Raw genomic sequence first — 22,500 nt, 5'->3', positions numbered from 1 at the left:
TCTATCTGCCAAACATGCACATATAGACAAATACAACAAACCACACACAGACATATGCACACATACACCTACACAAACACAAACACACACATGTACACACACACTCACATACACAGACACACACACGCACACACACACACAGACACACACACGCACACACACACACACACACACGCACACACACACTCACATACACAAACACACACACACATGTACACACACAGTCACATACACAAACACACACACACATGTACAGTCACATACACAAACACACACACACACTCACACGCCCGCCCGCAAAAAGTGACCTACCCACCCACCTGTTCCTGATGAGTAGCAGCTCCCTCCTGTCCATGTGCCCAGCCGGCACAGCCTTCATGTTTCCTGTCTTCAGGTACAGCAGCAGGCCCAGCTCAGGGTCAGGGTGGTGCTCACGGGTCAGCAGCGTGTACAGGATCACCTAGGCAACAAGGTCAGAGGTCAGAGGGTATAAGAAGGACCTAGGGAATGAGGTCAAAGGGTACATAGGGTCAACTACGCAAAATGGTCAGCAGAGTATACAGGATCACCTAGGTAACAAGGTCAGAGTGAATACAAGGTCACCTTGGCAAGACAGTCAAAGGTCTGAGGGTATACAAGGTCATATAGGCAACAAGGTCACAGGTCAGAGGTATAAGGGTCATCTAGCAACAAAAGTGGTTTTACCTGACTCCTGTGTTCTATAGAGTTGGTCTCACCTGACTCCTGTGTTCTATAGAGTTGGTCTCACCTGACTCCTGTGTTCTATAGAGTTGGTCTCACCTGACTCCTGTGTTCTATAGAGTTGGTCTCCCGGCCAGTCTTCAGCTCCAGAGGCAGGATTCTCTGCAGGGGGTCCCTTCCCTTCTGTCGAGGCTGGATCCGCACTTCTGTGGTCACATCCAGCTTCCCCTTCAGCCCAAACCTGCACCGGGGCAGAAACGGTCTCATTCAGCAGTTTCAGGGCAAAGGGGTCTCACTCAGCAGTTAAAGGTTAGCAGGATCTCATTCAGCAGTTCCAGGGCAGCAGGGTCTCATTCAGAAAACACGAATAATGAACTTCACCCAACATTCTGCACTACCACTGGTATAAAAAAGATATTAAGTAATTTATAAATTATATAGTAAATATATAAAGAAAGAACTGGGCCAACAAGTAAGTTTTATTCAAGCAGATTACATGTAGGGCTCTGAACACTTCCGAAATGAAGAGAGTTGTTGACCCCTGACCTTGGGGCCCAGACGTTCTCCTCGATGTCCCTGACCGCACTGATGACCACGTTGCTCCTCTCGTCGCCACGGTTACAGTAGGTCGTCCCCGGCAGCTTGACCTCCAACTCTGCCCCCCGTGACCTGTAGAATGTGTCGGCCCAGCTGCGCATCACCGGCAGGTACTCCGCTATCTCCTCCTGCAGCTGGGACTGGGTCAGGCTCAGGCTGAACCTGGGGGCATAGGTCAAGGTTAGACCTGGGGCAAAGGTCAGGCTCAGGCTAAACCTGCATGGGGGTATAGGGAAGGGCAAGTTTAACCTGGGGTAAAGGTCATAGTCTGGACCTGGTGGCAAAGGTCGGGTTAAGGTTAACCTGGGGCAAAGGTCAGACTCAGGCTGAACCTGCAGGGCATAGGTCAAGGTTAAACCTAGGGACAAAGGTCAGACTAAAGCTGGGGACAAAGGTAAGATTCAGGCTGAACGTGGGGGTAAAGGTCATGTTAAGGTCAAGATTATAGAAGGTCAACAACAAGACTTGAACCCTTACATGTCCCGGAGGTGCCTCTGCTTCTGCAGTGCCTGCTGGGAGATCTGCTTGAGGGAGTCAGCGCTGAATGAGGTAGATGTGGCTGCCTGGAAGACGTCGTGTAATATGGTACCCAGTAGCATCTGCTTACTGGAGCCATCTGTGCCCTGGGGTGGTAACCACACTAAGTAAATCACCTAAAACTAATGTTTTGTACCTTCAACCACTTTCTCAGAACTGCTCCCTGATAGAGCTCGATTCAATTGGCTACAGTTTCAGTAAGGTGACAAGTATTAGCCATGGTTGCCAAGGAACTGGATGAACAATGATTCAATTTCTGAGATCCTTGGAAGTTGAAGAAAATTACATGTTATACAATAGATATGATGATGTACTGTGGTGATAACTGAAAAATTTCATGCACGTGGCATGTTTTGTACCTTCAACCACTCCTGCTCCCTGACGAAGCTCTATTTTACTGATTACAGCTTCAGTCAGGTGCAGATCATTAAAAGTTGAAGAACATTACAGTGTACAAATTGTACTACTATAGATATGTTAGATCATACTCAATGCCCACCTTGAACCTCTCACTGAGAACAGCTCTGCGCAGACACTTGATCCCATTGGCTACTGCCGTGGATGACATCAGCAGGTCAGGGGTCACCACGATGTACCCGCGGTCCCTGTCCACAGTTCCCACGCCGTCCGCGCCGAATTCCGCCAACACGTGCACGATGTCACCTGATTGGATGGTTAAACCCGCCCAGCTGTCTCGCAGCACGCACGTCCGGCCGCTACGGTGCGCCGGATTGGTCAGCCGCAGGGTCAGCTGGGTCACGTACCCATCATGCTCCTCTGTCTCCACCCCCTGAACTCTGAACCTGCTGAACTTGGTACAGACCTCGGCAGTGCCCAGGGTTGGGTCAGAGGTCGGGTCAGAGGTAGAACTGGGGAGGACAAAAAGACAGATACTAGTACTAGTATTTTAAGTAACATTTTAAATGACATGACACACAATACACATTTTACAATACACATCCACAATACACATTTTACAATACACATTCTCCACAATACACATTTTATAATACACATTTTAGCTGGCTAACCAAAAGCAACAAGCACAATTAGACTAATGTCATATTGCTTTTGACAGGGAAGCAACTGATACAATTCAATCAATTAAATTTTTTTCTTTCCCCCTGGATAGGGTTAGCTTGAATCTGCTCACTCAAAATATATGTATACTGTATACTACTTTGCCTTTGAACATTTTAAACTAACACAACCTTTATTTCTACCTGTTGTATTTACTGGGACAATGAAACAGTACCCACCCAGTTCCCCTGCTGCCCTTGAAGGGAGACATCTGGCTGAAGCTCCTGGCCAGCTCCTGGTCAGCACCACCGCCGCCCGCCAGGTCATCAAAAAAACTGTCGTTCAGATCCTCCCACTCCACACTGTCTGCTCCAACTTCCTCCTGCTGGGCGGGGTCAGCTGTTGCCATGGCAATGGGTGTGGCCGTCTCCATGGCAACTGGCTTGTCTGTCTCCGTGGCAACTGGCTTGCCTGTCTCCGTGGCAACGGGCTTGTCTGTCTCCATGGCAACGGGCTTGTTTGTTTCCATGGCAACCAGTTGTGGTTCATCTGTTGTCGATGTTTGTTTCAGCTGTTGATTGGCAGGTGGAATGTCCTCTTTACTTTTTACTGTTAAAGGTGAATTAAGATGAGCCAGGGTGCTTCCTGAACTCTCTCCTGGGTCTGTAGCAACTGTTTCTGCTGCCTCCTCTGTCTTTTCGTCTGTCTTTCCCTTTGTCCTCCCAGCTGTACTCTCATCGTCCTCACCACCAGTTCTAGTCCTGTCCTGAGATATTCCACCACCAGCTTGCTGCTGCTCACATTCAGCTGGACTTGGCTTTCCTTCTACCTGTTCCTGTTCACAACTGACCTGTGGCTGAGTTTGTTGCCCTTGACCCTGAATTTCTTGCCCTTGACCCTGGATTTCTTGCCCTTGACCCTTAGTTTGTTGACCTTGACCCTGAGTTCTACCCTGTCCCTCCAGCCGAGCTGACAGGTTCTCCCTACACGTAACACCAACTCCCCTCCGCAGCTGTGGAAGTTCAAAACATACATGAATTTTTTTTCTCTGTCATATGCTAACATAAACAATATCCTGGGTTGTGACATTATATAACACTCCTGGCTAATCATTGGTTTACAGCATCTGCAAAGTTCTAGCTACATGTAGAAGTCCTGATGATGGAAAGAAGATCCCGGTGTACTCTTGTTTGCCTGTCTTGTGTTCAGCATTTCTAAAAACTTAGGCAATAACGACAGAGCTGAGTGATCCAGCCAAATGAAAAACAGATGGTAGCTGCAGAGACAGAACCTGTAGGTGATGAGGATGACTCACCTGTGTCCCAGGTGCATCAGGTGTTCTGCTCCTCTTGCCTTCAGGTGAGCTGCCGCGGGCAGGTGACCTCTTCCCTAGCAACGACCCCGTCCATGACAACCACTTCTTCCCACCCAAAGTTGTCCTGTTCCCGTCCTTAGATGACCCTGACGTGTTACCTGCCAATTTTCCTCTTCTATCCTCATCACCAGAAACATTTTCCACCCTATATTCAGAATTTTCATCATTTCCTCCTAAAACTAAAACCTTCTCACAATCCAAATTCTTCGTTGCTATGTAGCTGTTCTGTTTAGTTCTGGTTGCCAGGGACCTGATGTTCTCTCTTACTCTGGCTCGTGTCTGAGCTTCTGGGACAATTTCTGGAGAGTCACTCTGGACCAGTGTTACCATGGTTACCGCATCAGCACCACGCCCCTCCTCCTGTTCTGCTGTATCCGAGGAAGTTCTCTTCCCTGCATAGCCTTCATATTCACGTTCTGCCTCTGCAGAATGGTTGTCTTGACAACCTTCCCTGATGTTTACTTGCTTGTTCGTTGCCCCCTCAGGATCGATCACTAATGACTTGCTCAACTCCTTAGAGGAACCAAGACACGGGGATGCCCCTACTTCATATTTTGATTCTGCAGAGTGGTTGTCATGACAATCTTCCCTGATGTCTATTTGCTTCTTTGCTGTTCCCTCAGGATGGATCACTGGTGACTTGCTCAACTCCTTAGAGGAGCCGAGACACGCCGACGCTCCTTCCTCACCTGGCACGTTGTCTGGAGACCTGCTGGAAACGTCTTCCAAGACACTGCTGCTTCTCTTGCCAGCACTTCTCCCCAGCTGCTTGGCCACATTCTCCTTACACGCCCCCCTCCCCCTTAGCGAGAGTTTAGCGGCCCGAGGTTTGACTGTTGCTTGTTGTGTTTTTCGGACAGGTTTGTGTTTAGTTGGTGTTTTAGTCATAACGAAATCAGAGCTGTCGTCTGGGAACTCAGAGATGAGCTGTGTTCCCGCTGCCTGGGTGTCGGGTATCACCACGACCTCTGACCTGTCACGACCTAGGTCGGAGGTCACTTGGCAGGTCAGCTGTGTCTCAGGAACAACACTGATGGAACAGCAGGGTTCGTCTGGTTGGGCAGCAGGTGGGTTTGGTTTAGTTCTTCCTGCAGCTGAGGTAGATGGGCCTTTAGAACTCCCAGGTCCTGTTAAGGAATGAGCAAAATGATATCAAGAATAGCAAGAGACTAAAGGTACTGAGCAACCTTTAGAGCATTTGAAAACACATCAAATATGTTCATCCAAACTCACCTTTCCTAGCTGGCACGCCTACTTGGGTGAACAGACTTTTCCTCTGTGCGGGACCCTGTCAGTGTGAATGGGACAACAATAATTAAATAGTACCAACACTACATTTCTATGCTGGGCCCTGTGAGGTAATTATAAGAAATAGATGGACATCAATAAAACACCACGATTTCGACATCAATAAAACAGCAGCAATTTCAATTTCTATTTCCATCCCCATCTCTTTAAAATGTATTGGATATACAGAAAGTCCAAAGTTCATGTCTAACTTGACATCTGACACCTGACCTTGGAGAAGAACTGGTCTATGGCCGTCTGTCCGCCGGACTTCTGACTTCCCTCCTTAGCCTGGAGGAGACAATAAAACGGAATCTTATATGACAACTGAGCAAAAGTAATTATATATATATTAACTAGTATATATAAATCAATGTGTTTAAACCGGATAGACATCAGTTTTGCCCAACACGCCAGCTTTAGCTACTGACAACAGCAGTTGATATTTTATTCTACAAATTCTGCTCACCGTGCTGCTCTTCCTGCGTAGTCTCCCCATGGCCACTGACCTACAAAATGAAGATAAAAGGAATTCTTTAATATAATTTAACATGTAGACAAGAATGAGGCTGAAAATTTAATAAACACGAATATTTCTTTGAACCAAGCTCTTCATTCATGGGGATATAGTTAAAAGTAAATCAGGGGCTGCGGCTTGACTATATGTCCCAAAAAATCATTTTAAAAAATCAAAAATTTCAACGAACGCGCGCCCCCCTCCCTCAAACCTTGCCTTCTTTTTGTGTCCAAAGTCGCCCGCCGTCTGTCACCAAAATGTCCAACTCTTCTTACCTACAGTCGGACAGGTAACTCTGCTGACACGGACGTACATTCAGCACTAAAAACCGAAATACAACAACAAACTAAACCTCTCCTTGTCACTTTGTCAGTTTTGCCGCCAAGATTCTCTTTTATTTTTCCCGGCAAATTCGCGGAACTTCCGGTTTACCTCGTTCCGACATGTACCCATATCCCCAACTCAAAATTTACATACAAAGCAGGGAAGCAGAATTTATAGAATAAGTCTTGACTTTTTTTAGTTTTATATATAAATCTACGGTATTTTGTCGTTTATTTTCATATTTTGATGTTTTTGAAGATTTTTCTTTGTTTGTTTACGTGTAAGTCTGCCATCGCGGACCGAGGTAAATTGCGCGGGAAATCAACCTTTGAGAGAAAATGGCGACTGAAGCAAAGCGAGCGCGGGTTAGCGGGATAAAAAGGATCGCAGTGGAGGGAAATATCGGTAAAACTCGACTCTTTGTCATCTGTGCGATGTATAACTGTATATAGCACATTTTTGTGTAGTTAAAACTGATGCAGAGGCCTTAGATTCGACAACAAGTCTGAGTTTCGATCAGCTGTTTTCCATTTCGCGCTATTTTTCTTTGTTTACTTCCGTGATCGGTGGATTTGGGACTTGTTTTAACGATTTGATGTTCTTCTGTAATCTCCAAGCAGATCCTAGGGTGGCTGAAGACAGTGTCAAATTGGCCATACAGTACCCATGCGCCAGAGAGAGTCCATACGTACGCCACCCAAGTATGGACCATCTATGGCATGATACTGCCACCCAAGGATCTGCTTGGAGATTAGCTCATCAGAAAGTGACTTGAATCCCCTCTCTCAATATTCAGAAAAAGAACTATCATCACCATTAAAATCTCGATCACTTCTCAAATGAACGTTTTTTCTTGTTTTTCTAACCTGGTTTTTGGCCACGATTGAGTTGAAAATATTTTTAAAATTTCACGAATGCATTTCCTAGGGAATTATCTTTTGTCAACGCCTTGTGGGACCGGCCTTTGCACATAGCAAGGAGGAAATCTAAAGTAAGCTTGGGGCATTAAACATGCGGTAGTTTGTACACTTTTTTCCGATATTTTCCCCCCTCAGCTGTTGGAAAGTCTACGTTCATCTCCCTGCTAGAGGAGGAGTGTCCAGACTGGGCGATCGTGGGGGAACCTCTGTCCCGCTGGCAGAACGTGCAGTGTCAGAGTGAGAAGGACGAGGTTTGTACTAGTAAATATTCCTTCGGCAACATGTAAAAGTAGAAACCTACATGTATGGTCTAGACCTATTAGAGATATTGCACAATTTTGAACGCTCTGGTGGCTTTCCTTGGTACTGCAGCATCATTGACATGTTTGGACATGCCTAGGCTTTTGATCCACTTGCACTGAAATCTGATCATGTTCATCCGAAATTGTTTCGTTGAAATCTACCCCTATCCTAATCAGCAAGCATTGATTGTTCAGTCCTAATCCTCACCTTGTCCTCAGATCACCCTGCTACACTGACTAACCTGTGTTTGTTTGTTTGTTTAGGAGATCACACTGTCCCAGAAACATGGAGGGAACCTGCTGGACATGTTTTACTCCGACCCTCGGCGCTGGGCGTTCACGTTCCAGTCTTACGTGTGTCTGAGCCGCATGAGACACCAGCTCAAGCCTCCGCCGGGGCACCTCGAAACTGCTGCAGACCCGGTCATCTTCTACGAACGATCAGTCTACAGCGACAGGTTAGAGACTCAGAATTGCAGAACTGCTTTTTTCTTTTTTAAAACTTGTCCATGTATCTGTATCTGTTTAGCCAGTATAACCGCCCCTCGGCATAACACACCAGTTTTGCAGGCACATGGCGTGACAGTAGCTAACGTTAGCTACTAGTATATCACACCAAAAGATTTGTTACACTCAATCTTTGCACATTTAATTCTAGGGAGTTGTTAAAAGCTTTCTAGTGATGTTGCCCCAACTGTGCTTGATGGCAACGAGTTCCAGCCTACGATAGTTCTTAGAAAATATGAGTTTTTGAAAACAATCTGTGCTGGAGTTTCCCCACAGCAGATCGATGATGTGTTAACATTAACACCAAATTTCCGCCCTGCAGGTACTGTTTTGCCGCCAACTGTTTCTCCCTGGGCACGTTTAACGAGACGGAGTGGAACATCTACTGTGACTGGCACTCCACCATGATGGCCGCCATGGGGGAACTAAAACTGGACGGGATCATCTACCTCAGGGCTGAGCCAGAGGTGAGGGGTTAGAGGGGGGGGGTTAGAGGTGAGGGGGCAGGGGTTAGAGGTTAGACGGAGTGGAACATCTACTGTGACTGGCACTCTACCATGATGGCAGCCATGGGGGAACTAAAACTGGACGGAATCATCTACCTCAGGGCTGAGCCAGAGGTGAGGGGTTAGAGGGGGGGGTTAGAGGTGAGGGGGCAGGGGTTAGAGGTGAAAAAGAGTGGTACATAATTCTACTGTGACTGTCAATAGAGGGAAGGAACACAAAGTGGCTAAGTAAAGTCTTAGTGTATGGGTACTATGTTTCTTGTCAGTTGAGGAGGGGTAGAAAGTTTTCCTGATGACTGACATCTTGTTGTTCCCTGTAGGTGTGCCTGGAGAGGCTTCAGTTGCGAGGACGGCCAGAGGTGAGCATGTTACCGTATACTGTACTGTTACAAATTACAATACCATTCCAGTTTTATGTTCTACAGTAAGAGCGTCTGTGTACTGATACTAGTATTATACAGTACTGTTACCGTATTGTTCCTGTCCTGTAATGTACAGTGCTGTCCTGTACAGTGTCTCTGTAATGTTAAAGTACTGTTTTCGTTCTGCCAGGAGCGTCCAGTCTCCCTGGAGTATCTGGACCAGATCCACACACGACACGAGTCCTGGCTGGTCCACAAGGAAATCAGGTGGGAAATCTTCAAACAAAATATATATTCTTATTTTACTTATATTAACAGATAATCAGAAGCCTTCTCTTCAAAAATATGAATTATATCTACCAGTGTTCATGCTGTTGCATTAATTTAAAGACACTGCCTTACCTAAAATACCACAGAAAAAGAGAGACAGTCTTCTTATAGTCTAAGAAAATGACTTTTTGTTGTGCTGCAGTGTTTCAGACAGCCTGAAGGGGGCGCCGATCCTCAGTCTGGACTGTAACCAGAGTTTCCAGGGCGACACGGACAAACAAAAGGACATGATGGCACAGGTAAGGATAAATAAACAAACAAATAAACAAAAGGACATGATGGCACAGGTAAGAGTAAATAAACAATTGAAAGGTACAACAACATTAGCAGGACCTAGAGTAAATTCTGTAGCACCAGACTGGAAACAGTACAGGAGATATTTTTTAGTGATAACATTTTACATTACACAAGCATATCTTTTGTCTAGACTCTGAGCAACGACATTATATATTCTGTAGAATGTCCTTGCTCTGAGGTATAAGCAACACTGTTAGGAAGAATTCTCTGCCATTTTCAAGCTTATAGAACCCATGGTTAGTTATGGAAGAGAGTGAGTGAGTGAGTGAGAACCCCTGGCTAGCCTGATATTCATTCCTAACCATGGGAGGAAGGACAAAAATCTCTAGCTTATATCTTGTTTTAAAACCATATCATTTATCAAATATTATTTTCACTTGAGATCTGCTTGTGCCCCCCTCCCCCTACACACAGGTGAAGACCTTTGTTGCTGGGCTGTAGAACTAGACAAGAAGCGGACAGAGGTGGACCCAACATGCACTGGGCCTTTTAATGTGAATTTTAACACCAATGTTTGGAAATACTTTTTGTAAAATGGATATGAATTGCATAATGTGATTAACTTGTTTTTTTATATGTCATTGTAGTATTGCTCTTTTCAAGGAAACTGAAAATACTCAGTACGTTTGACTTGTAGGTGTAGTGTTAGCATGTACATGTACACTAATTGTCTGATTAGGAAGTAAAACTGTAAGAAATTTTAAGGATTACTGCATGGAACATTAGTGTATTTTTAATTTATTTGTAAATGATCTGTATATTTTGGAATTATTAATGGAATGTTTTTATCATGATATTAATGATGTACAAAATTGAAAACTTCTGTACCGAATGACTCCTTTGCCAGGTTCTGAATAAAATTTTTATTTGATCCTCAAATTTAGGCTGTGTTATTCCTTTGGATGTGCTATTTCGGTAGAAAAAAATCAAGAACTGATATGATTTATGCAAATGAGAAACTCTAGGAATACACCAGTCATAAGGGTTAACAACATTTGGCAAAGCTATCAGATTTTGGAAGACACTTAACATGCAAAGAATGTGTGAAATTTAGTGAACGTGCATTAAGTTAACTACTTAACGTTTAGTGAACATGTACAAAACAAAATCAGTGTTTCCTGAGTGATAATTATGTTGATGATACCACAAATGTGCATAAGATATCATACAGCAGGCAAGGTGGGTGTTTCACTCATTGTGTGGGGGTGAATTTAATACAAATTATACACAAACAGTAATAGTGAACAGTACATACAAATATGCTGATAACAATTTTATACATGTTTGTATACAAGGATGGCATATTATGGATGTTAGTATCACTTTCTACCTATAAGTAGTAGTAGAAAAAAAACATAATTGTTGTGTTTATATGTCATCACAATGAATGTTAGAAAAGGTTAGTGTAATTCCTGGACAGAAAAAGTCCACTGAATGATAGCCTTGTTTCACTTTCCTGCAGTACCATTTCTCACCACTAGAGGGCACAGCTGACTGGTGTGATGTACATGTACATGGTGTACCATGATTACAGTATGTAAGATCTATTGATAAATGGCAAAAAAGCAGCACATGTTAAAGTAGAGAAAGTACTTAGGCATGTTTCAATCAATCCTTAAGTATCATCTGACATACATTGTATGCACGATTTATAAACATCAGCAATATATGTTTTGTACATGTATGATGCTACTTTCCTCATAACCATTTCTGAGTAGCTACAAATTGAGAAGTTTTGAATGAACACTGGTCACTTCAATGTTGGAAAAGACACCACAAATTGGAGCATCACATTCTACAAAATCTACCTTGTCCTACCTGTGTTAAAGATCAGAGACCATGATTGTACTTCAGAATTTCTGTGTATAGAAACCACCTGATGGTACCTTAGATAGACTGTGGCAAAACCAGCTTCCTTTTGTAGTAACTAAACTAACTGTTTCACACAAAAAAACTGTTACTCAAGCAACTGGGTAGATTTTGAAAACTCAGTGACTGACGAAAAGTAGTGGATGCTACTTAAAACATCTGACATCTGATAATAGTTTCATCGGCTACATATAGTGGCGAGAAGCAGAACTCCAGTCAGAAGCTCTGAGGAAGGTGTCTGATAGACATGCACCAAAACATCAGCACCAATAGGTGAGAAATCATAGTTGTGTAAAAGAAAACTATTGTATCCAATGCATCTATTAATTTCAAAATCTATCCAGTTGCTTGAGTAACAGTTTTTATTCTTAACCTGGAAGTCTAACCTTTATCAACGTAACTAACGGTTTATAGTGACTAACAACTGCTGAGTCACTTCACACATACTTACTGCACAATCTTATACATGTTCATGATTCTACTATGTATTAATAATTACACTTCTGTGTGACATATCAAGTATTGCTGTCAGAGTTTTGATCATAATTTGATAATAAATCATAATTAATTAAGATTACAAACAGGATCTTCAGTTATCAAGAACATACTTTCAAAGATAGATAATATCTAATTCATAATTGCATAATTAATATTGCTGTTCCTTTATGCAGGATATAACGCATAGTGATATTGCCTCGATTCACTTTTCAGATTTTAAACCTTTTCCTCATTAAATGCTTTTCTCTAGTAAACTTTTATCAACAGAACTTAAACATTTTGTTGACAACTCTTTATAACATTGGCCCAAGTCTTATAGTTTGAAATTAATGCAAAAATGATATTCTAACTCAGTAAACAGTGTATCTACTAGTATTTTGGCCACATGCGAATGTCTACATGATTGACACATTTTCACCACTGTCCATATTTTGATACATTCCTTAGCTAGTCATATCTGTCACAACTTGTAATCTCGGCTGGCAAGTTTTGCTGTTTTCTGTGTTTTTTTTAATCAAATTTGTTAAATGTTTGGCTAGAGTGTAACAACATGTAACTTACAAGATGGCGTTTTACTCTTCTCTCATGCAGACTTGCATTTTCACTGTGGAAAACTTCACTGTGAAAGCTGTGAATATTTTCTTCCAAAAAAACTTTCATTTTTACAACATTCTGATTATCATACCTCTATATAGACACAGCATTTTGAAAACTCCTTTTCTATGATCTGTGATTCATGACAAGTTTAAATCTTTAATTTCTGCAAAATTACAATCATCATATTTTTCCAGCAAAATGTGGAATTTTTCAGTAGGCTGGATTTGAGCATCTCAAAAACTGAAGAAGAAGACGATACAAAATTCCCGAGTTCAAAGATTCTTGGATAAGAAATGCTGAAAGCGGTTTCCTTAGCAAGATTTAAGACAACTTAAACTTGTAACCATAACTAGGAGGAGTTAGTGATTCCCCCATCCAAAAATTGTTTGTGTATTTTTACAATTTTTTTGTGTGTTATAAACAGGGGTTTTGTGGTTCTCCTAGCAGACATTATGTTTATTTTGTTTGTTTGTTTATTTGTTATAACCACGAGGAGTTCTATGTTTTGCCCATCAGACGTTATTTGTTTATTTTTGTTTATTTGTTATAGCCATGAGGAGTTCTGTGATTCGCCCATGAGGTTGCGGTAGTCCGGCGGCTGCTTTGTCTGTCCACATGGAGTCTTCAGCACCTCACCTCCGGTACTGGAGATGGGCTCCTTCTGCAGAGGGAGGGAGATCTAGCTCAGAGGGACACGCAAACAAACATACACACACACCCTAACTCTCCCCACCTGTACTGGAGATCGGCTCTTTCTGCACTGGGGAGAGGAGTCGACTTTCACTTCAGAGGGAAACACAGACAAACATGCACACAAACCCACCCAAACACTAACCCTCAGTACGGCTCCTTCTGCAGAGATAGAAGAGGTCTGCTTTAGATGGAGACTAACGAATGCACAACCAAATACATGCATCCACATAAACCCACCATGTGGAAGTTGGTTAATCTCCAAGCTGATCTGGCAGCAAGAGCGTTATGGTTAAAACTGGTGGCTGAGGGCTCTCTCTACATGGCCAATTTTAATCATGACGCTTTTGCTGCCCAGGATCTGCTTTGGATGAGGTCCTAGACAAACGAACACACACACACACACGTATACACACACACACAAACCCACCATGTGGAAGTTAACTAGGTCCAGAGAGAGCCACTAGTTCACACACACACGCACGCACCCGCACAAACACACACACACACACACACAAACAACCACAAACCCACCATATGAAAGTTGACCAGGTCCCATAGCGAGCCATGCGAGAGCTGATTTGTGCCAAAGAACTGGTACGTGTTGTCTGACGTGTCGATGAGGAAGTGTTTGAAGCGGCCCTCCCCGCGGTAGGAGATGGTATAACCCCAGACCCGCTCGCTCACCCGGACCAGGAAACTGCCGACTGGTCGACCCTCCAGAAGGGCCTCCGCCTCCTGTCGTGAGATGATGCCTGGGGAAGGGGGAAGATTTTTAACATTGTCAAGACTTCTCTTCTGTAATCTTATTACTACAAGCATGCTGTCCCTAAGGCTCCCTGACCTAAAGGTTTCTAACATTGTCACCCGCACCAGAAAACTGCCGACCAGCCGACCTTTGACCAGTGACTCTGCCTTCTGTCAGGAGATCATGCCTGGAGAGGAGGGGGCAGGTTTCTGACGTTGTCATATCTCTCTTTATGCCTATCTTCAGTTTTAAACTGAACCGGCTGCTACAGCCTGTGTTTACACAATCTCTTCTACCTGAGGTCAATGATCCCCATCCCAACTGTTGGGCAGGCCAGCCACCAGGGGCATGATTTAGTCAGGCTTTTGGGTACCACATACATGTACTATATACCATATACATGTACTACTGGCGTTTGATGGAGGGATTTTGGTACCATACAAACTCACCTTAACTTATGTCTTGGAAACCCAGTTTATAACACCAAGAGAAGGTTATGTTACAGTTACACTACCATGCATACCTACATTGTAAACATGTTGGCAGAATGTACTGTGCCTGTGTGAAAGCTGTAATGTATTGTGATTATGTGACCTGTGACATACCCTGCAGGAGCAGAGCAGAGTTACTCACGGACGAGTCCACAAACAGTGAACAGAGCATCCATCAGGATGAAAAGGACTATGATGAGCACTTCAGCAGAAGGTATTGTTACAGATTGTTTTCAATGCCTTACCGTGGAACCACTTAGCGACCTGGTGCGTCCGTGCGTCCATGCCGGCCTGTCTCGGCTGCTCAAAGTCCTGGAACCACCGGATGACCTCCTGCCGAGAGGTCGGCCGCGCCGGGAGGGAGGCTTGGGTCGGGGACGACGTCCTGAAAACGGAGAAAAGTTAACACAGAAAATTAAGAAGCTAATCCATGATGTTTGCTTTCACACAGTCTAGCCTAACAAACTACAGATTTTCATGAAAATTCATCTGTGTTGGTAGTAATCATAGCAAAACGTTGAACTAAGTCACTCTGTATTCCAACACACAATTGTACAGGGATCAAATTTTCAGCTTTGTTTATTCTGGCTCAAACACACTCATACATCATAATGTCCTGCCACTTGCTACATAATATAACCCAACACTGCAGAGTGTCTGCTACAGCACCAGTTACAATGGGCAAAGCCATGTAGAGCTGTAGTGTAATATAGAAACAGTTGAGGTACCTGCTATCAGAGGGGCTGCCTGTGTCTCCACTGAATTTCCATGGTTGCAATGTTAACATATGAATACAGAGGACATGTGATATATATCGATAAAACAATCAACTTTATCAATGCTCTTCTTAAACTCACTATGAAGACATCGCTATAACCTTGAGTGTTATTAGACAAGCTCTTTTGCCTCAGTGCTCCTCAAAGATTGTGTCTAAAAACTTACCAGTATCTGTATCTATATCTGTATAGCCAGCATACATGTAACTGCCCTTTGGTACTTGAAAGCATGACTATTTCTTGATCTTCTCTAATCTGGTATCAGATACTTAGGTGATGATGATGATAAGATAATTAGTAAGAACTCACTTGCTACTGCTTGTGGCTGTAGCGGCTCCCCCTAGTGACTGTTTCTGTAACTGCATGGCGACGTCATACACAGTTTGTTTCTTGTTGTCGGCCATCGCCATGTGGACCGACCGCCGAAACTCCTCGCGAGCGTTCCGCGCCAACATACTTCTTCTCTTGTCTGCCTCCTTCTGTTTTTGTACTGGAAAATAAACATTTATTTATTCATTCATTCTGATTTCTCTCAGTAGTTTCCAGGTTTTTGAATGCAACACATTTATATTCACTATGTCATTCACTCATTCACTCCATAATTCACTCATTCAATCATTTATTTCTGAACTAGCCCTTTCTTTTTCTGACTGCAACACAAATATTCATTTATTTACTCATTCGTTCATTCACATCATTTGTTTTCCTTGACAGCCTCCATTTGTACTGCAATACAAATTCATTCGTCCGTCCATCCATCCATCCACACATCCATCCATCCATTTGTTTATTCATTTGTCCATACATCCATCCATTCATTCATCCATTCTTTTATCCATTCCTTCATTCCTTTTCAGAAATGCTCACATTGCTCCCTCCACTCCCTGTCCTTCCTCTCCTGCTCCTGTTCAGCCTCCTTGATGGCCGTCTCTCCTTCCCTCCCTCCCTCTCCTCCCCCATCCTTCTCTCCTTCCCTCCCTCCCTCTCACATTGTTCCCTCCACTCCCGCTCCTTCCTCTCCTGCTCCTGCTCAGCCTCCTTGATGGCCGTCTCTCGCGCCTCCTTAAGACTCATGTACAGCTCCTTGGCTCTCTTCTCAGCCTTCTTGTGCACCTCCTCAAAACTCCGCCTTCTCTCCATCTGCTCTTTTCTCTGCAAGGAGCCAGGATGAATCAACAACGTTTCTTAACTTTACAACATTTTGTGATTGGGATTGCCATGCCTTGCCTCTATTATTGCTCTCCCTCAATTTGAATGTTGAAGTCTTTAGAATGATTTACATTGTACATTGTTAAGTTCTGGGGGATATTAGCCTAAGAAAAATCATTACATGATCACAGCTGTTGCTGCATGCAGGCCTTGAAACTTCATCAAAATTGAGAAATATTCTGGGATCAATTGACCAAGTAGAAAAATAAGCATATGTAGCAGCCACTATAAGAGTTAAAATCACAGCGAACAACAAACTTGCAAGATGCCAGGACGATTTCTGCAGCATTTCTGGATGCTGGACTATCCAGAGCCGTGCCTGATTAAAGCCTGGTTCTAGATGCAACACAATGTAACAGCAACCATGATTTTTGCCTTTAGTGCAACATACACTGGGAAATCTTTCTGCCCCTGATATTGGCTACGACAACAACAAATGCAGCAGCTGGACACAAAAGCGATGGACGACACAGACACGGCTAGAAGTCTGACATGGGTCTCACCTGTAGTACCGGCTCCTGACAATTGTTGCACTAAAACCAGAAACACCAGAAAACTGTTAACCTAACTACAACATGTACAAATGTATAATTGCCAGGGCTTTTCATTGAGCTTCTGATTCCAACATGCACAGAGCAGGCTTTTATGACAAGCCTTCTCGCCAATCCAAAAAGCAGCAAATTTCAAGACTCCTGTTTTTCAGGTTGTCTGGTCTTATTCTAACTTTCCTGAGAGAGCCAAAATTAGCACTTTCACATTGGTTTCAGCTTATCTATTATTTCAGCATTTGCAGGACATGCATTCAACTTTTACAGCGGCTGCCCTTCTTTTTTTGAAATGGTCTGGTTGCATTCAGGCATTTATGATAACAAAATGCAGGTGATCCCACTTGTGAGCAGGGGTAGTGATTAGAGCGCTACCAACCATCTCAAGTTCGTTACAGCAAAATCATTGAGCTCTTCTATTTACTGCAATGGCTGCTTCTCCTGGACTAAACCATTTAGCCATGAAATAGACAATAGCACCTTGTATAAAGCTGTGGTCAGTGTTCACAGTATCTCATGCACGTATCAGTGTTTTTGTTTTAAATTTGTGTTTTTCTGTACGATTTAAAAATATAAATGCCATTCAGATCAGCTGCCATGCATCAGCTCCTGATGGCTGTGAATGGTTGATTGCAAACCATGCAGGCTGCTTTGTTTCTGCAATGTTGGTATGTGAAATTTCGATTAGAATTGACAAAATGAAGTAGAGGTCACACCGACCTTGAGTTCTGCCTCCTTCCTCTTCTCGAGCTCCTTGGCTTGTTTCTCCTGCTCAGCCCACGCCTTCCGCGCACGCTCCGCAGCTAGCTTGGCTTCCTGGAAGGAATTAATGAGTGAGTGAGTGAGTGTTTGTGTGAGTGAGTGAGTGAGTGAATGAGTGAGTGAGTGAGTGAGTGAGTGTTTGTGTGAGTGAGTGAGTGAGTGAGTGAGTGAATGAGTGAATAAGTGAATAAGTGAGTGAGTGAGTGAATGAATGAATGAATGAATGAATGAATGAATGAATGAATGAATGAATGAATGAATGAATGAATGAATAAATGAATTAATGAATGAGGGGGAGGGTAAGGGGGGTAGGTGATCAGAGATTATACATTTAACAAAACAACAAAGTTAATAGTTATAATAAGTATCACCCTTCACTTAACCGCGACAGGGGCCGACATTGTCTACCAGATACCTTTGACCCAGTGTTGACGTCACACTTCAAAGAAGCCACGTGACGAGCCCCACTGGGTCAGTCTACTGACGAAGACCAAAGTGACTGGTCGAAAGCAGGGGTTCTGCAGTTGTCCTACCAGTTTCTCCTTCTCCATGGAGACAGGATAATAATAAACAAACAAACAAACAAACCCACCTTCCTGCTGGCGTGTGCCTCCGCTTCCTTCCTCCTGGCCTCCTCAGCAAGTCGCTGTTTCTCCTTCTCCATGGAGACTTAGGATAATAATAAACAAACAAACAAACAAACCCACCTTCCTGCTGGCGTGTGCCTCCGCTTCCTTCCTCCTGGCCTCCTCAGCCAGACGCTGTTTCTCCTGCTCCAGTTTCTCCTTCTCTGCCTGCAGCTTCGCTCGAATCAACTCCTCGTTCTTCCTCCTGCAAGGAAAATTACAAGGAGTCTTAGGATGACGACATATATACCCCATGCTTCTGCTATTTATTGTCATCATCTTACTATTATCAAGACAAGAAAACATTGTTATTCCTGTAGGAGAATATAATATGGAACTCTTAGGAGAACAAAGTTCATTCTCTACCATGGTCAAGAACAACAGTAACACAAGTAGAAATTTTCTTCCTCCCTTCCATGGAACTATTAGGATGGAATATTTGACCCAACTGCTGAATTATGGAGACAAGAGACCAATCTTCTTCTAAGATGTAACAGTAATTTTCTGGGAAAAGGATCAAAGATGTAGTACAACTGACTTCAGCTCTAAATTTCTAATCTCTAAGTAGATGTTTTGGTGTAAATTTGCAAATGGATACTGCCTGGCCAATTTGATACTGTATTTGCAGCCACCGAAAGATCTGCTTGGAGGTCATAATTTCCGGGAAAACCTACTTCAGCTCCTCGGCCTCCTTCTCTGCCAGCCTCTGGGCTCTCAGCTGATCCTCCCGGTCCATAATCTCCTCAATCGTCGCATCTCCCCTCCCCTCCCCCATCACCCAGGTCCAGGGTTCCCCGTCCGCACCTTTCAGGAACTGTATCCTTCTCTTCCCTGTAATAAACAAACAAACAAACAAACAAACAAACATTGCAGTTCCTGGTTCACCAATGGTTCCTTGCACTGTTTCACTGAAGACTACACACATACTGTGCTCTTATGTACCTTGTACATTTTAAATCATGAATATAGTCTGACTGAAATGTATAATTTTAATGATACGATTTAATGACTGTTTTTAAAACACTGAACGATGACCAGGATTTTATTTCACTGTCTAACACTTTTAATCACACAATTCAGCCTTGTGGCTGCCCAGTGATGGACCTGTATTGTGATTTGTGTGTTTTGAAATAAACCAATGATGACGAATCAGTGCATGCCATCTACTGGTAAATGTATTTTGACATGTACATGTAAGTGATCCAGTTCAAAACAGGTTTGGGAGCTTTCTAGACTTGAAGACCTACCAGGTTGAAGACTCACCAGGTTTAGGCTGTTTCTTGGGTTTCTTGGCCTCCTTCTCATCCCACTCCTTGTACCTGCGGACCTGCTCTTCTCGCATCTTAAAGAACAGCAGCTGCTTCTGCTCCTCGGACAGCTCCGAAAGGATCTCAGGGTCCACGTACATCGTCTTTAGGATCTGCTGCAGCATGGCGGCTGGGTTCTAGGCTAGGGAAACAGAGGAAAGTCATTATCAGCTGCAGCATGGTGCCTGGGGTCTTGGCTATAAAAACAAAGGAGAGTCATTAACTCGCTGCAGCATGGTGTCTGGGTTCTAGACTAGAGACACGATCTCAGGGTCCACGTACATCGTCTTCAGGATCTGCTGCAGCATGGCGGCTGGGTTCTAGGCTAGGGACAGAGGGAGAATATACTAGCTGCAGCATGGTGCCTGGGTTCTAGGCTAGGGACAGGGGGAGAACATGTTATACTAGCTGCAGCATGGTGCCTGGATTCTAGACTAGGGACACAGGGAATATATCAGCTGCAGCATGGTGGCTGGGATCTAGGCTAGGGGCAGGGGGAATACCTTTTACTAGCTGCGGCATGGTGCCTGGGTTCTAGACTATGGTAACAGAGGAATACATGTACATGTATGTCCTAGGCTTATAATTACTAGTATTAGGACAGAAAAAGATTAAATAGTCTTGATTGCAATTTGTGTAGCCTCATTCGCTTTTGCCGGCCGCCCAACATTCAGCCGGCCCCCGGACTATGTAGGGAGGCTACAATTTGTGTACCAGGAAACAGACTAAAGCCTTATAATAATTAGTAAAGGCATGACACTGGTGTTTTGTATAGAGAGTTCAGGCCCCATAAGACAAGACTGATGCATGTACTATAGGTTGGGTTGATCTGCTCACACCAGATGGACCTAGAAGCTATTGTTAATATTGCCTCCTCTAAACTAAAGTGTTCCGTGTTGACTGTAAACAAGCACTCAGCACTCTTTACCTTCAATCACACACGTCTTACCTAAACTCACAACAGCTTCTGTGCAAGGAATAAACAGACCGTTCAACTTAAGTATATACAGTTGTCAAAGTTTTTAACAACAAGTAAAACACTATTAGTATAGAGAGATACTATAGACATGATCAAGACCGATCACAAAAGGCTGCAGGTCTAAGAAAAGTTGTCCCAGCCAGTTCAACTGTTTGTACTAATTGCAATGTATAATAAAATGTAACGTTATATGGTTTTGACTATATGCTGGTCCTTCCAGAGTTTGCCTAGACTTTAGTTGACAAATTAATTTTTCTTCCCTGTTCCTGGTACAACTGTGGCTGGCTGAATAAGGAGGGCTGCATATGCCAGGAGGAAGTGTAACATGATCTGGTACACCTGCTGGGATTACATGTTTTACAACTACCTGTACTTGTGCTTCGTGTTCTAACAATAAGGCCACACCAATTTAATTTGTTGGTTCTCGGATTCGCCTCTTCATTTTTTTCTGATTTGCAAAAAAAAAAAATGGTTCTGAATCAACTAAAAAGTGCTCATATTTTGCCCCCAACAGTTGAGGAAATTCCTTTTCTTCCTAGTTGTTACAGTTTTTTCCATCTATCAATGCAGTGGTTTGATTAAAAGTTCAAAATTTATACTTTAAATTTTAACCCAGCCTTTTTTGTTGACTTCATGGCTCATATTGTAGCATTTGGGGCTATAATAGGATGCCTAGACCTGTTTTTGGCGACGCCTCAGGGGGGAGCCTAATGGTACAGTATTGTGTGCAGTTTGCAAGAATTCTAGGAATTGCACAGGCATTTTTTTTACCATTTTCGCATGCGCGAAAATGGTAACTCAGACGAGATTGAGATTGGATTGATGGATGGATCAACGGTTCCACCCTTCAACGGCCATGCAGACATGCTAAGTCACCGCATGTCGCTAGATGTCGTTGTTGCGACGGCCATGCAGACATGCTGAGTTGCCGCCTGTCGCTAGATGTCGTTGTTGCGAGTGCACTTTTTACCATTTATGCCTTGGACGTTTGTATACTTTCCATTATGGTTGCTAATTTCAAAATCATAGTTCTATTGATGTTGCATAACAAAGCTGCTGACAAAACAAACTTAATTTGTCTTGAACAATAACTTGATTTTATTATTTGCCAAAAATGTTGATAAAGACATGTCTATAATCACAGTAATCAAGGATTTTAATAAACTGCATAAATTATGTCAATGAGCATTAGCAGTGTGGATTAGTCTAGATGTTAAGATTTCCATTAGCCGGCAGTCCAGAGGGTCACACGTCCGACCAATCAAGGCGCTGCAGGCAAAGCTTATTAAAAGCCTCCTTTTCAGGCGTTTCCGGATCGGTGTTTTTGTGTGTGTGTGTGTTGGGGGGGGTATTTTCTGACCAAACATAGATCGCACGCAATAGAAGCTCCGGCCTACATAGCTGTCCGTGGAACTATTGATATTACCTGGGTGCCTAACTTTCACCAACATGTCTTTTGTATTTTAGGAAATTAATTAATTAATGAGTGAGTGTTTAATTAACTTAAATAGGTATTGCATTGTTTGGCAAGGTATTTTCCATTGACAATTTTTAATGGATCAGGTTGATCAGATGATATAATGTAAACAATTATATATGATTAGTAAAAGATGACTTTTGAAGTTCTCTTCGAGTATTATTTTAGGGTTGAATCAGGGTCAACGCGAAAAAAAATCATGATCCGGTGATCGACATCATGCCCCCCCGCACACTTCATGTATTCAGTGTTCTAAATACCCGTCTTCAGTCTGCAATTTGCAGATAGATTTTCAAGATTGCAGGATAAAAATTACACAATCTGCAATTTGAAGAATGAAAAA

At 43.2% G+C, this 22,500-nt stretch overlaps 3 protein-coding genes across 3 annotated transcripts in view; 1 reads left to right on the top strand and 2 right to left on the bottom strand.

Moving 5' to 3' along the window:
- The window catches only part of LOC109481286 (DNA replication ATP-dependent helicase/nuclease DNA2-like), a 13,348-nt gene extending 6,975 nt beyond the window's left edge, over positions 1 to 6,373 (bottom strand). The window contains 11 exon segments of the mRNA XM_019783820.1: positions 321 to 460; positions 802 to 943; positions 1,249 to 1,461; positions 1,777 to 1,922; positions 2,336 to 2,705; positions 3,096 to 3,868; positions 4,172 to 5,358; positions 5,465 to 5,519; positions 5,750 to 5,809; positions 5,988 to 6,027; positions 6,311 to 6,373. Of these exon segments, the coding sequence (XP_019639379.1) occupies positions 321 to 460; positions 802 to 943; positions 1,249 to 1,461; positions 1,777 to 1,922; positions 2,336 to 2,705; positions 3,096 to 3,868; positions 4,172 to 5,358; positions 5,465 to 5,519; positions 5,750 to 5,809; positions 5,988 to 6,017 (3,116 nt within the window). The 5' untranslated portion in view covers positions 6,018 to 6,027; positions 6,311 to 6,373.
- Positions 6,374 to 6,670: 297 nt separating this feature from the next.
- On the top strand, positions 6,671 to 10,073 carry LOC109481375 (deoxycytidine kinase-like). The gene is made up of 8 exons (XM_019783930.1): positions 6,671 to 6,764; positions 7,415 to 7,530; positions 7,846 to 8,039; positions 8,411 to 8,555; positions 8,915 to 8,953; positions 9,147 to 9,223; positions 9,429 to 9,525; positions 9,998 to 10,073. Exons 1-8 carry the CDS (start codon positions 6,698 to 6,700, stop codon positions 10,022 to 10,024), a joined length of 762 nt encoding a protein of 253 aa, XP_019639489.1. The 5' UTR covers positions 6,671 to 6,697; the 3' UTR covers positions 10,025 to 10,073.
- Positions 10,074 to 12,469: 2,396 nt separating this feature from the next.
- The window catches only part of LOC109481285 (SH2 domain-containing protein 4B-like), a 16,615-nt gene continuing 6,584 nt past the window's right edge, over positions 12,470 to 22,500 (bottom strand). The window contains exons 2-12 of the mRNA XM_019783819.1: positions 19,658 to 19,843; positions 19,069 to 19,225; positions 18,539 to 18,599; positions 18,361 to 18,423; positions 17,727 to 17,822; positions 16,965 to 16,994; positions 16,242 to 16,404; positions 15,562 to 15,742; positions 14,722 to 14,861; positions 13,772 to 13,992; positions 12,470 to 13,208 (exon numbers count right to left, since the gene is read on the bottom strand). Of these exons, the coding sequence (XP_019639378.1) occupies positions 13,092 to 13,208; positions 13,772 to 13,992; positions 14,722 to 14,861; positions 15,562 to 15,742; positions 16,242 to 16,404; positions 16,965 to 16,994; positions 17,727 to 17,822; positions 18,361 to 18,423; positions 18,539 to 18,599; positions 19,069 to 19,225; positions 19,658 to 19,826 (1,398 nt within the window). The 5' untranslated portion in view covers positions 19,827 to 19,843 and the 3' untranslated portion in view covers positions 12,470 to 13,091. The remainder of the gene's footprint in view (positions 13,209 to 13,771; positions 13,993 to 14,721; positions 14,862 to 15,561; positions 15,743 to 16,241; positions 16,405 to 16,964; positions 16,995 to 17,726; positions 17,823 to 18,360; positions 18,424 to 18,538; positions 18,600 to 19,068; positions 19,226 to 19,657; positions 19,844 to 22,500) is intronic.

The sequence above is a fragment of the Branchiostoma belcheri genome, unplaced genomic scaffold, assembly GCF_001625305.1.
Source record: "Branchiostoma belcheri isolate BF01 breed outbred unplaced genomic scaffold, Haploidv18h27 scaffold55, whole genome shotgun sequence".
Taxonomy (NCBI): Eukaryota; Metazoa; Chordata; class Leptocardii; order Amphioxiformes; family Branchiostomatidae; genus Branchiostoma; species Branchiostoma belcheri.
Note: the sequence above shows the minus strand (reverse complement) of the source record. Positions and strands in the feature narration are given on the sequence as shown.